Source organism: Ptiloglossa arizonensis, chromosome 2, assembly GCF_051014685.1.
Source record: "Ptiloglossa arizonensis isolate GNS036 chromosome 2, iyPtiAriz1_principal, whole genome shotgun sequence".
NCBI lineage: Eukaryota > Metazoa > Arthropoda > Insecta > Hymenoptera > Colletidae > Ptiloglossa > Ptiloglossa arizonensis.
Genome location: NC_135049.1, coordinates 5,644,806 through 5,659,635, shown reverse-complemented (window position 1 = coordinate 5,659,635; position 14,830 = coordinate 5,644,806). Strand labels below are relative to the sequence as shown.

Here is a 14,830-nt window from a genome sequence, read left to right as displayed (position 1 = left end):
TTAAAAGTAGCGCGAAATTCAAATCGACCGGTGATGATCGGGACACCCGGTAGACATAAATGTAGAGTACGCAGAGCGGTATAAAACTTGTCCTTCTGTTAAGTCTATTAAATTTTCTTTGTGGCTAGTCTCTTTTCATAAACCGACATTTAGGTTCCTTTAAAAAGAAACGCATGTGAAACACTTACGAAATTCACAGTAACGGTTACTTTTTCAGGTATCTACAACGAAAGAACCATCGAAGTGACATTCTTTTAGTTGCTCGTTATTTCTTTTAACGAAATAGTCAAAGTCCCATACGCACCAGTTAATTACGCAATCAACTTTCATTGGCCTTTTGAAGGAACGATCGTCAACCTAATTCCGTTTAATTATATCAAGCGTACGTGAATTGTAACCGTCGTTTATTTTGCTAGATCGAATAATACCCCGGGCGAGTCAATTAAACTGCGCTGGTGGAGCATTTGTACAAGAAATATGGCCCTACTCGCAACAAATCAACATAACTGGCCAACAATTCTTAGTGGAGAAACCTGTGCTGCTAGTTACCTTGGAAAAATTACCTGCCAAACATACCTAAAGTTCCTACAATCTAATCTCGATTCTGTTAAAAAATGTTTCTTTATTAGTCTATTATTTTCCTTTGGAAAAGCTGTATCCACAGAATTAAAAGTGTTAACACGAAAAACTGATTAATATTATATATATATAAAATTGGATTCATCTGCTATTAGTTCAATGAGATAATTAGATTCACTTAGGAAGAAACACTTTGGTTCACTTCGTAAAATTGGCCCATTATCTCATGTTCCGATATGTCACGTAGGCATAAGAATAACAAATGCTTGTAAACTTCTACCAGTTTATTAAAAATAGATAACAGAAAGTTCTGGTACTAATAGCGAAAGAGTCACAATTAAATCAATGCACTTAATACAATCACAAATCAGTTGCAAAATGATACAATCACAACTTACTTAAATCGATAGCTTAGAAAAAGTACATTAACCAGAATTAATATGAATAATGAATAGAAAAGTGAGACCAAATACAATTAAAACTGAAATAATTTCCACGCGTTTCGATAATCACAAATAAACACCTTGGACCAAGACTCGTAGCACAAAGAAACGTTTTAACGTATATGTTCGTGTATGCTCCTGGTGTAGTTAAGATAAACTTAATCGCGACCACGTTATTGCTTGCTAGAGAAATATCGGTCTCGCGGTATTTCTATAGCTGCTTTCTGCGATATTTCTATAGCAACTATAGTTTGCATCGATGAATATTCATGAGGTTCCGCGATCCGATCTATCGAAAACTGAAACTACTAGAAAGTCGGAATCGTCCTATACTTTCTTCCATCTTGGTGAACAATGCATCGAAGTGAACACGCCTAGAAATTTCTTTCTCTATTGCTTTCTCATTGAAGGCAGTTCACCCTCAGTGATTTAACTTCTTACGTCTGATGCAATAGATGTCTTAATTGTTCTCGGTGTCCTAGATGTTCGATTACGTAGGTGTTGTAAATTTTTTAATAACGCAGGTATTGCAGACGTTTGGACGTAGTAGGTGTCCTAGTTACCCTGGTCAGTGTAAGTATTCAAAATGTTTCAAGTATCTGACGTTTTAAATATCCCGAGTGTAGTAGAATGTCTCAACTGTTTCAAGAATTCTACGTGTCGGTGTTTCGAGTGTTCAGGATACTTTAAACTTCCTCAGTTTCTTAAATATCTCGGATATTTCAAGGGTTCCAGGAATGTTAAATGTTCTCTACAGTAATAGACTTGGTCTGGTAATGAACTTCTTTCCTGAGGTTATTTTAAAATGAAAGTTTACAAACCAAAAAATTGTGAAACAAACCGTATCCTGAAAGACAGAGGAATGAAAGAAACCCAGAGTCTCGTACTTTACGCGTGTTTTATTTATGAATATCGAACATTTTCTCGATCCACGACAGCAGCCAATTATATACATGCTCCGCCGTCCCAGTATCGGAATCTAAGGGAAGGTTAAGAAATAGTCTGACTTCCGGTGAATAAATTAAGACTAAAGTTAGAGAGCCAATCGTAGTGAACAACATTGTTCGCTTCGTTTTGCTTGTTAGACGGTATTGGAGTGCAGACTATCTCACCTGAACTTAACTTTCCGTTTTTCTTGCCGCGAAAACGCGATTTTGCAATGGAGTTGTGTGCCCGCTTTTTTTATGCACGTTGCACGGGTTAATTGTTTTCTGGTTTATCGAAGTAACAAAGAATCGATTAAGCAAGAGAATCGCGTGAAATAGAAACAGGAAAAACTGTCAGTGTCCAGCATGTATATTTTACATTTTATTTTTGCTCTCTGCCTCTCTCGAAACGATTGCTTAAAAAATAAAGTTTTTTTTTTAATTATTCGTTAGAAAATAGGGACGTGATCTTTGCTCGACGATCACAGCGTTTCCTGTTTTCATTCCACGATTGGGCAATACTGTAAAGAAAGGATTCGACGAAGTTACCGCAACTTAGACAAACTGTTATGTCAAAGCTAATAAGAAACTTAGAGCACAACTGTAAAATACAATCCAGAAGAGGCTTCCCTTGAAATTCGTGATCACACATTAAAGGATCCACAGTTCAAGCAACGTGAGTATCTTCCTTTATAGAATCACATTTCTCCGAAAGATTCTACATACTTACAGTCGGCTTCCTTTTCAAATCTTTATAGATGAACTCTGCAAGTTTGAAGCTAATTAATGGACCTGATGATCGAAATTCTCTATTCACTAAACTTTTTTTCTTTCGAATATTCGTCGGTTTCTCTCTCCAAACAATCATATTCGATTTCGATTTTACACCGAAGATTGCAAGTTTGAACAATTCTTTTCCAACTTTTTACAGATTCTCTACCTTCTGCGCAACACAGTTGAACCTCGATCTCGCGAGAACATTTCGACCGTGATTGTCAGACGAAACAATCAGCCCAGAGCATTCGTGCACACTCCAATTACAGCTTAACTCAGTCGCTAAACGGCTATGTACACTTCTGGCATTACGCAAATACAATCTACTCGGCCTATCCCTAAAAAGGACAACAGAGAAAAGTAGAGTTCTTTCTCTGTCTATGAACAGTACTGCCTAGAGCCTTTAGTAACGCATATCACAGTTACAAATTCAACATTTTTTTCGGCTACGTAATTTTCCTCCTGTGTAATTGAATCGTTTTTATTCTTTTCTTTTTTTTTTTCCTTTTCTGTGCCGTTTTATCGCGCATTGGATTTACGCTTTCGTCACCCGATTGCGTCGCTTTTACCCGGAGCCACTTGCAGTCGGATTCTAAGGCGTTTGAGGCTAAAACTATGTCAGATCAGAAACTGTGCACACCGATGTGGCTTCGAGTACCAGCAACGCGTACAAGTCTTACAACATATTCATGCCCCTTGTTTCGAGACATGGATTGCCTCTTCTATATCGGTTGAACCTGAACTTCTCACGTCGAAAGCTAGACTGGCATTCTATGCTTATTTTTGGTGGAACATTCAGTTTAGAGTATATTGCAGGTAATTAAAGTCTAATAATGGACTCCCCTTTATACTTTCTAATCGAATTGGTAAAACATGATACAGCAGATGCCTAAAAATTAGTCAGTCAGTCATCTGACTTTTACGAGTACTTTCACAGGAATACTGTTATAAATATGGATGAAACACGCTCGAATCCCAACCAAAAATGAGTTTTCGCTTTTACAAAGGATTTCATAGAGTCGAACGATACCACCCATTGGGTCCTCGGTGATCCATTTCACTTCCGGTTACGCGGAAGACTTGTTACACGTAATAATTATCGACGCAAAACGCATCAGGTTCCGAGTACATTAGGCAAAAATATATTGTTATGTATAGTTGTGAACAAATTACTCAACGCTTGTAACCTTTCATTCATGTATGTTTTTCAGGAAGACATTATCCGTTCATAGTTTTGAATATTTACCCAAGACTTTGAAGCAATACTGATTTTGGTATCCAAACAAAGGTTTATTTGCAATCGTCGTACACCACAAATGAACGAAAGGGTCAATCGAATCTTTTGTAGGATAAAACGGCAAAAGTAAATCACAATTTTCACTCGCTAAGAAACACGCATTCAACGATAAAAGAGTATGTTAATCCTTAAAAAAATAATACGAACGATCCGTCAAAAATTTCATTTCGTTTGCATACCCACCCGTTTGAAACATTTTCGCGTTAATGTTGCAGTTACACGCTGGCCCAAAAGCAATTGTTTGTTTTTTTTACACGCCTGAAACGATTCGCTACGGAAGCTTGCGGAATTATTCGCGCCATTTTCTGGAATGCAACGTTTCTTTTGTAAAACTGTTCTGTTTCGGTGCTCTTTGAATGATCAAACTGCTTTACAAACAAAAAAAAGACAAAGATAAATAAAGATCTATTTTAGCGTCAACACACCTTATTCGTCAAAAGAGAAATTATTGTCCTTTAAATGTTTTGATAACACAATATTTCTTGTCGAGGTGAAAAAGTTACAGTTCTTTTTTTGGAAACACCGTTACAGTCGCAGCCCGTAGCCTCGTTTACGCGTGTATGGCTAGTATTTATAAATATATACCTATATATATATATATATATATCGCTACAGTTATTTTACAATATTTCCAGTAACACTCTGACACTGTTTAAATGTGCCTTCATCTGACCTGATCCAGCAACAGGGAAGCCGCTAAGTCTACATCGTATTCAGTCTGCTTCAAAGCACCCTCGCACTCTTGTCTGTCTGCCAAACCCAATCTGGAATTGCAACATCCGTTTATATAGCTTTTAATTCGATTATGTAACTCTTAAAGTCTATTCTGAGCATCTTTGCAAGTTAATTTTAAATTTTATCAACGTCTTCAAAACCAGATACATTTTATATTATACGGTTCCAATAAATTAGATCTCTGTGCAAAATTTTGCACAGAGGTGCAGAGAGAACTTCTGCATAGAGGTGCAGAGAAAACTTGTGCACAGAGGAAGTCACGAAAGTACTTAAACTATCCGCGAAACAAAAGCAAAACTCACCTTACAAGGGACTCTATCTTAGCCTGTCTGTCTTTCAGGATTTGTTTCGCAGCCTGATTGGTGTCCCAACCGGTCGCCTGCAGAGCGGTTAATATCTCCTGCTGTGACGCGTCAGCAGCCTCTCTCTGCACCTTCATCACTTTGTTTGCACGAAATTCGTCGTTAAGGGACATAACTAACTGTTGGGAAGCGGCTGTCAAGGGGGGGCTCACTCCGGAGGGGTATGCCGACGTAGAGGGAGCCAATTGAGTATTAACAACTGTTTCGTTCATCTGGGGTGGTATGCTACGTAACGAAGGGGCTTGTGGTATCATGGTACCCTCCTGAGATACGTTTGTGTTCACGAGTTGCAATAGATTCGAACTGTTCCCTGCATTGCCCGCTAAATTGGACTTCATTACCGGACACTGGTTCTGTACCAAACCGTTTTGGACAGATTTCATTGGGCTCCAAGCTGGCGGAGGAGGATTATATACAGGGGGTTGCTTTAAGTGGGAACTGAAGTCACAAGGATGACCCTGTACCGAGAAATTTCTCGTCAGACTTGCACGAGCTTGTTGCTGCGAACCACTAGCAGTTCCCTCTGGATAATGACTATGACTTAGATTACTCGAATCGGAGACAGTTGATGTGCTGGCGGCATAATAGTTTCTGAGGATGTTCTGCTGGACCGTCTTGTTGTACAGTGTGTTAAATTCATTCTGCGATAATTGGTCCAGATTAGGCACCGTTTGCTTTAGCTCCGCATACACCTGCTCTGAGAACACTACGCTGGCGGGTTTCGACGAGACATTGCTCGAGTGAGCTTGCTGAAGATCATTCTGTATCTGTGTTATCCCGTGGCTCACGGTAGACAACGCAGGATTCTGGAAGGTATCGGTTTGGCTAGCCGATGGTGAGTTATGTGCGTGATTGATGTTCGTTTTAGACACGTTGCACGGATTACCGAGATTACTAGGTGCAATCTGCAGTAAGTTCAGATTCATCTGAGTATTAGTGGGTGCGCGATTAACGTTTTCGTTAGTATAAGTATTCTGCTGAGACGTCTGCGATTGCTGCCAGAGTTGATCAGTTGTCGTCTCCAATACACGCTGTTCAGACTGTGTACGTGGCAGTTGTATGTTCGTAGTTTTCGACTGCCAAGAGTTCTGCACTTTACTGGGTAAATTGCTGGACCTATGGTCAATCTGTGGAGATTTCGGTTTAGTAGATTGAGGTGGCGGTCTCAGCACCGGGATCGTGTTCTCTTGCAATTTGTTTACCGATGAATACGGATCGGAAACGCCTGGACTCTCTTGACTGGCATTCATGTTCTTACTTGCTTCTTTCTCCCCCAAGTGTTTTTCCAACTCGGCCAGAAAAGCAGGATCCAACTTCTTTGGAGAGAGATTACGAGTATTGATAGTCAATTCGTTTAGACTTTGGGCAAGGTCGTGATTTGATTTTGGCTTTGGCGGACTCTCATTAGGGGCGACAGGTGGAGGAGGTGGCGCGTCAGAGGTTTGTAAATTTCGACTAGAAACATTTACGTATGTTTGACTGTCGTTTTTCAGATCTTCCGGCCAGTTCGACCAATTTGCAATGGGAGGACTAGGTTTGTCAATTTCGCTGTAGTGGTTTTGAGCGTACGCGTTACTCTCCTCCGTGTCGACGTTTACATTCACGTTCAAATTAATACTGTCGTTTCTACTTTCTTTACTCAAATTTATGGAATAATGATTCATGTCCGACCCAGACTCCGACGTAAAGTAATTTGTACTGTCTTGGCTGCTACCAGCATCTTGATTTTGCATGTTTCCATATGTCTGGGTTTTTAAATATCGGTTGCTCATGTCAGGTGGAACTTGACTGTAATACCTCGAATGAGGAAGCTTCATGAACACAGACGACGTGTCAAACGGATCCGAGTACGCAGGATCAACGTTTCCAGGGAAATTGGCATACGTTCTAGGATCATCTTCCTGCCAATTCCCTTGTTGCTGCCGTTCTATGTCGTCAATAGGTTCGTCGAGAATATTGACAACTCGCCGACACGCTGTTTCCGATTGTGCCATGTTTGTGTTGATCATTTCCTCCGGAGACAAGTCTATCAGGCTACCCTCTTGACTGCTGTTTGCAGCTGACGCATTCGTCGATTTTACAGGACTAGCTCGTATATCGTTTTGGAATTTTGTGTAATTAAATTGTTTCCGTGAACGTGATGTTCCGCAAAAGAACTTCTTTTTCAGGTGACTATCCGGGGCAGTCGCAATCCCGACGACATCAGGTGGTTCCATGGGATTTCGCAGGTAAACGTCATCTATATAAATAGGACTACCCCAGCTTTTCCCGAACGGCGCACCATGACCAGTGTGGATAAAGGAATTTTCTAACGGTTTGCTAATGTCTTCTGGCTGCTTACGCCTCATGGGGTCAACTAAACAGCGGGGAAAGAATCCTATTTGAAAAGTTCGTTGATTTTGGCCCTTCCACCAATAATTTTCAGGCCGACCGTCTAGGATAACTATTTGATCGCCTTGTTCGATGTTCATTTTGTCAGTTTCATCAAAATGATTTACAGCTTTCATTACGGTTGGAACCATTCCCGTAAGGGATGTTTTCAGAGTAGAGAAGGTCGGTCTTTCCGAAGGTTCTCGAGCCCAACAACGCAACATTAATTGGTACATTACCGGTGGCGTTGCTTCCGGTTCGTGTAACCGTTCTCCTTCTCTATCTATTTTTCTTAGAATTTCTGAACCATTTAGACCAACCCATGGTTCTTCGCCAAATGTAAGCATTTCCCACAATGTAACTCCGAACATCCAAACATCAGACGCATGACTGAATTGACGTGCTTTTAACGATTCTGGTGCACACCAGGGAAACGGTACCTTCTTATGCTCTGTCATAACGTAACAGTCTTCCTGTTGAGGCAATGCCCTCATTAGGCCAAAATCACCAATTTTTACTTTATCTACTGTGCTCAGAAGAACATTTCTACAAGCTAAGTCACGGTGTAGAAAACGTTTCGCTTCCAGGTATGCCATTCCTGTGGCAACCTGCAGAGCATAATTACAAAGAGTTAATACTGAAATTTGACTACACTGCTTTCGTAGATAGTCTAACAAGGCCCCAAGAGGTGCGAGTTCTGTCACCATCATCATTGGTTGCGATAACACCACACCATATAATCTGTAAAAAATAATTGAACAATAGTAAAAATTACTGAAACAAAGAACTAATTTATGTATATTGCTTTCAGTAACATACGTACCTAATAAGATTATGATGATCCAGTGTGTGCATTGCTTGAACTTCAGACACAAAGTCTTCTATGACGCTTGGCTGCGTCAAAGCATCTGCTTTCAGTACTTTTACAGCAACTGGCAATGATCTACCAGAAGGAGATGTCCACTCTCCACGTCTGACAACACCAAAACTGCCATCACCCAGTTTAGTGGACAATGTCACATCCTTGTCTTGGATGAGGCATGTTAGTACCGTCGAACCTTCAACTGGTTGTGAAGATCTTTTGTTGCTTTTTGTGCTACTGCCAGGTCTAATTTTGGTAATCAAGCTTTTCTTCCACTGTGTGTTTCTCTTCTTTTTAACAGCATCTAATAATCGCCTGATGCCTGGTTTCCCCAAACCTATTTTCTCAAGATCTTCTGGTTGCACATAATCAAAGTGATGTAATCGAGTCACCTGTAAATCATCCCGTATTCTTGTGAAAAATTGTGAAAGTTGAACATCGTGCAACAATTCTTGCAGCCATTCGGTACCCTCATCTTCAGCCATGTTCAATTATTCTAATACTCTGCAAGATAAAAATCATTAAAAATTATCAATCAACTGTTGTTTATTACACATACAAATTATTATATAGAAAATGTTAATATATGGAAAAAGAGTAATAAGAATGAGAATACGAAATTTAATTTTTTAAGTCTTATATTGTGGATTTTAAGCATTCAGAACTAAACCATAAATCTGTTTTATTTTTACTTTTGTAGTAATGTGTAACTTTTAAGCATTGAAAAATTGTATTTCACAGATAGTATTCAACATAACAATAGTGAAAAGGATATGTTGTCCAATTTTTAAATTTGAAGGTAGAAAGTTTACTATGCCTATTTAGAACTAAGAGGTAGCAAATTAAAGTTGTACTTTCAACATGCTTGAGAATAAAGAAAATAATAACAAATACAGTATAAAATACATGTTTGCAATAATTGTATCATAATTAAAAAAGAAACTTTACATACATATAGTATAAAAGGATAAAAATAGATATATATTTAAATAATAAATAAATAAATATATCATAATCATAAGATATTTTGTCCTATTCGTTATTATATACTAGTATAATTAAATATATAAAATATGTAATAAAATAAACATTTAATGTAAAAATCTACTTTTAGATACTTATAAGAAATATGGTATTATTTGATACAGTATTTCTAGTGTATACAGACTGTGTATGTACAATCTTATCTACAGTGCAAGGGTTAAATATATATAAAATTACACAGAATCCATTTTGATTAAATACAGGAAGTTTAAAAAGAAAGTTGTAATAACTAGATAAAAACAATGAATATGCTGTTAATTTTTATTAGTTTAGTTTATTTTGTTCTTAAGTAGTCAGGCATAAAATAAATAACATCAAATTATTGCGTAGGTGTGTAGCATGATACGAATATGGTATTTATCGTTCAGACTCGTCTCCCCCTGAACAGGAAATGAAATAATGTTTAACTGTGAGGAGAAGCACTGCCGGCACATGCCACACCATGCATTGCTTTGTACGTACAAAAAAGCCAGACATAAATTGCAATCACACTGAATACACTGCACACACACGCGCGCGCGCGCACACACACGCACGCACACACACACACACACACAATGAATACTTCTATATATTCACAATTGTGTACTTTGATACAGGATTGAGCAAGGATTTATCATGCACATTTTGCAATCAACTTTGCATTCATTATCAAAAATGAATACTGTTAGAAAAAAAAACACACACACACACAAATCGAAAAGTTCTAAATAGTAAACAAAACTTATTTCAAGAAAAAATTTGTTAGCAATAAAAGTGAAGATGGCAAACATTTAATTAACACAACGATCTAAAAAAAATAACGCGCAGCATCACGCATCGATCACTTGCACGTTAAACGGCCAGAAGCAAACAGAGTCGCTCACAAAGTAGTCACGAAACCATCAACGGAAAGCCGGTCAAAAAGAAGTCTGGTTCGAGGGGAGGAAGAGGCATTCACCTTTTTAACGGAGAAAGAGCAGTCACGATAGCAATTACGTTTCCATTCTTTCGTAGAGTCTGTTTATCTTCCGATGCCTCCGCGGCGTCGGGAAACTCTATCCGAAGATCGACGCGGCGAAATTCGAGCGGAATCATCGCCACTCGAGCCTCCGCATTTTTTTTTCCTATTTGTGTCTCTCTCGTTGGTCGTTCACGGGAATACGATGCGTGTGAGACGAAGTGCAGATGAAAAACTGCAAAGAGGGAGGAAAATCGAACGAGCAAAAATTGGCTCAGAAAAGGTACGAGAACGGAGAAGCGTGGAAATCGCGACAACCTTCGCGTCGAAGTTCCAATCGCACGGCGTCCGAGAAACTTTCACCGTATGAATTTCTCACACCACGCATTGTTATGCACCCGACATCGGGGAGCTCGTTTAACCTAAAACACACACTGATTCTCGTTGCACTTCCGTCGACGGTTATCGAGCATAGTCGTCGAAACGCGCGTCGTTCGTTACTCGTTGCATTTTGCGTTAACCGTTTTTTCTCTCTTTTTTTGGAATTTCACACGAGTCCGGAATCAAGGATAAAAACAAAAAACACAGCCATCCGACGGTACACTATTATGCTACTGCCACGGACCATGCACTGATGCAGCTGAAGACTCCTTACCGAGATGGCGCCATCTTCTCGTTGCAAAAATCGATTGAAAATTACAGAAAAAAGTGTTTTTTATTTGTTAGTTTTATACGATCGGTTATTGTTATTTTTGTATCTACGTTATATATTTTTTTTCCGAGAGCAAGGATAGTATAGAAATACATCTTCGTGAATTCTGCATGATTAAAGAGATGCTTTACATTCGTGGGTAATAGGGACCTTTGTGGAATTGAGAGAAGGTCCCTAGAGTAGAGCAGTATCCTTTGCGCGGGAATGTTTGAAAATATTGCACTATGTGTGAGTACGTTGTATCAAATATTTAGTATTATCCCGAGTGCTTTCTCTTCGCAGTGTCTTTACTAAAATGTGTTAAACAAGTCGTGTAAGTTTATGCTCATTGAAAGTTCGATTGATGAAAAGGATTTGATAAGAACAAAAGCGATTTCTACTGCACGTTTCGAAAATCTATAAAATTATGTAAAATATATAGAGTTTCTCGTGAGTGAAGCAGACATGCTTCCCATTTATTGAAATAGTGGAAAAACTTCGATGGTTCGAAGATCATTTTATACGAGTTTATTGTACTTTATTCATGATACTAAAATAAAAATACATCGTATTATTTGAAAAAAATATGTAGTAACCTTAAGAAAAATAGGAATCAATTTTGTAAAAATTGTGTAAAATTTTATGAAAAAGAGGAATCTATAATGAAAAACCTTCTCGATATTACTTTCTATGTCACTAATTTCGGACCACCTTGTATATTATTTAAAAATTTTAGCACCAGATCCATCGTTTCACCATTTTTTATGAAAGTAATTTTAATTGTATATTTGATCGCAAACCCGATGCATGGTCCTTGAATAGCAAGGACGATAATTACGAAGTTAATAATTATCATTATTGTGTCACCTACATATCAGTCACATGCGGTGCAGAATTCCTCTCTCGCATTTTAATATCGTCGTTCGACTGCCTTTTGTGCCTGTTAATGAATGCAACACGCGTTCCATCGAGATGCCGCGCCGTTGCGTCACTCTGCTCAATAATTAAAAAACACGAGCTGTAAAAATGATTCCTTTCCGTTGCACTGTTTGAGAAACGTTTCGATTTCATTGCACTCGCATTTTTTTTTCATGAAATCTTGCATACATTACCTGCGCGTACTTTCTTTTTTGTTCAACATCACGTGACTTCAATCATCGTATTGTACGAACATTTAAACAGATTACTTTCTTTATTCTTCTTTGATTGCATATGGTACTGTACTTGAACGTGCAGTTTACTTTGAGAATTTCAATATTTTATCAATGTTAAACTTGGAAAGAAAAATCTCGCTGTACTTGTTGTTTATTGAAGTAAAATTTTATCACATATATCCTTCGAAATTCTTTTACAAGATTCAATTTTAAATTCTTGCGCAATCTGGTAAAAGAGCTTTATTAATATTTCTTATTAGATTGATTTAATGCTGCGAGCAATTTGTCATTAAAAAAAGGTTGAACTTTGGAAGTATTTTTGAATAATTTGAAACGTTTTGTAAAGCAATAGGATTCGAACAAGCAACATACTGAAATGAATAATTTACCTCCACAGAATGATCAGAATATTATTATATTATTAACAATTATGAACTTATTGAGTTTCGTGCGTGACTTTTCAAGATTATGATAATGACGTGAATTCACAATGACGGCGCATGCTTGATATCGACTTGTACCAGCAACAGCTTCGTGAAACGCGGTCACAGCTGCAGCAGCAACAGCAACAGAGAATGACGATAAATGGGAAAGGAAACAGAAACGATTTTAGTGGTAAGAAATACAGAAAAGAAAATGTTTTTTAGATAATTCTCCAGTTTCTTCGAACTTGAAATTTTGAACACGACAAACGCTTAAAATGTTTACCTTCGATGTATGCTTTTTTACAACTATAATCTTCGATAATCTTTAATTTCATTTTTCAATTTAATTTCCTAATATCATCTTTCACAGTTCTTTTTTAATTTTCTACTAATAACTATACATTAACAGAAAATAGATTACAGAATTATCGCAAAATTCGAATCTTAATTATCAAAGAATCAATCTTATATTTTCAAAGAATCTTCTAATTGATTTCTCTTCAATTCTGTGATAACAATATCGATTCTTAAAGTAAAAAGGAGTTCGTCGTTTAATAATTTTAATTGTTATGAAGAAACGCACTTCACTTTAGACTCCTCAAATATCGTAAGTGTATAAACTGTTTCTTTCCATCTTCCAACAAATTTCACAGCCCCTTTAGAACAACATTTCTAAACTATTGAACAAACAACGCTGAAAGAAAAGAGAGACCTCAGAAAACGATTGGTTTTCCTAGCAAACTTCACGTTTTCAAACGGTTTGAGAAAGTTGTCACATGTACTCCCATTCCTTTTACCGAAAGCAAAAATAAAAAATTGCCTTGTCGCTGTAAATTTACGCGAGGGGCGCAGCCGCGTCGAAATTCCATCAGTCTGGCATTGACCGTCGTCCATGTTTGTGTTTTTCCCAGTTTTCCATGTCCACTGAAAAAATATACTCCATCATCAACCAATCTAGTAGAACAATTCGGTTCCGTTAACTGAAAAATCAAAAACATTTGAAATTCGTCGCGATACTTGTGTTCGTCATCGTGTTTTCGTACAAATCTAAATGTTTTTCAAGAAGCTCAAAAATTGACTATTTTTCTATAAATAAGTATGCTTGTGAGACGGTTGAAACTTTGTGCATCGATTTTTTTAGTGTTGTATAATTCAGAAATTTTTCGGGAATAAATTGACGATAAAATCGAATTCATTTCACGATTGAATCACACGCATGTGTTGTTTACTGTTTCGATTATTTTTCATCATTTTTAATGATACAAATTGCGTATTTTATTTTCGCGAATTATAGACATTCGTGTGGTTCTTTATTTAAATAACACAACGAACTCGCAAGGAGTGTTCATCGACAGACGACACCGCTTGTTGCATCTGTGATATCGTGTAAACAAAAGGGGTATACTCGAGAGGGTAGTTTTGTCTGCGCTATTCTTTTGTTACGTGTACAACTTTTAATTTCCTAGATAATTGAAACTTTTTCTACAAAAATCATGGTGGAAAATAATCACTTTTGATTAAAAATTTTGTAATCTTTTAACTTATTATTCTATTAACATGTGTGCTAATGGTTTATGAATATTTTAATTGATAAATCATAGTCGAGCATAATTCGAAATCTGCAAATTCTTGATGTGATTATTATGTTACTAAAATGAAAAAAATTTTAACGAAGCATAAATTTCATAAGTAAACAATACTATTAATTTTTTTTCTTGCACGAATTCTTTCTTTCGTTTTGATTAAAATTATCCTTATTTCTGTGCAATATTTATAGTAACTTTCTAGTTTCAAACGCAAGTATAATTATACATCGTGCTCAACGCTCTCCGTTTATGTATGAGATAGAAAGTAGTTGATTCAAAATTTGAACTGGATACGATAATTCTCAGTAATTTTATTATTTTGAATTACTGAAGTTCGAGTGTTAAAAAAATACTATCGTAGTTTATTCTTCGTTATTCCTGTCGCTGATTTTAAAAACCAGTAGTTTAATCGTTTAGAAGTTATAGAATTCTTAAATGAATTATGAATAATAGAAATCGAATTCTCAAATGAAATTTTAGAAATAGAATTCTTAAATGAAATTTTAGAAATAGGATTCTCAAATGAAATTTTAGAAATAGGATTCTCAAATGAAATTTTATAAATAGAATTTTTAAATGAAAATTCCTAAAAATAAACATAAAATCACTACTCCTATCTTTCACGCGCTTTGTTCACTCTCC

At 37.0% G+C, this 14,830-nt stretch overlaps 1 protein-coding gene across 2 annotated transcripts; it reads right to left on the bottom strand.

Annotated features, from left to right (window-relative positions):
* Nucleotides 1-1,901: 1,901 nt before the first annotated feature.
* On the bottom strand, nt 1,902-10,958 carry Ack (activated Cdc42 kinase). Of its 2 annotated transcripts, none has more exons than XM_076304095.1 (4): nt 10,259-10,958; nt 8,310-8,852; nt 5,057-8,227; nt 1,902-4,783 (listed from the first exon to the last, which is right to left on the bottom strand). In XM_076304095.1, the coding sequence occupies exons 2-4, from the start codon at nt 8,831-8,833 to the stop codon at nt 4,684-4,686; spliced, it is 3,795 nt and encodes a 1,264-aa protein (XP_076160210.1). In that variant the 5' UTR covers nt 8,834-8,852; nt 10,259-10,958; the 3' UTR covers nt 1,902-4,683. The 2 variants fall into 2 exon arrangements, with proteins under 2 accessions (XP_076160210.1, XP_076160209.1); XM_076304094.1 differs by having other exon boundaries at nt 10,333-10,958.
* Between the last annotated feature and the right edge of the window lie 3,872 nt (nt 10,959-14,830).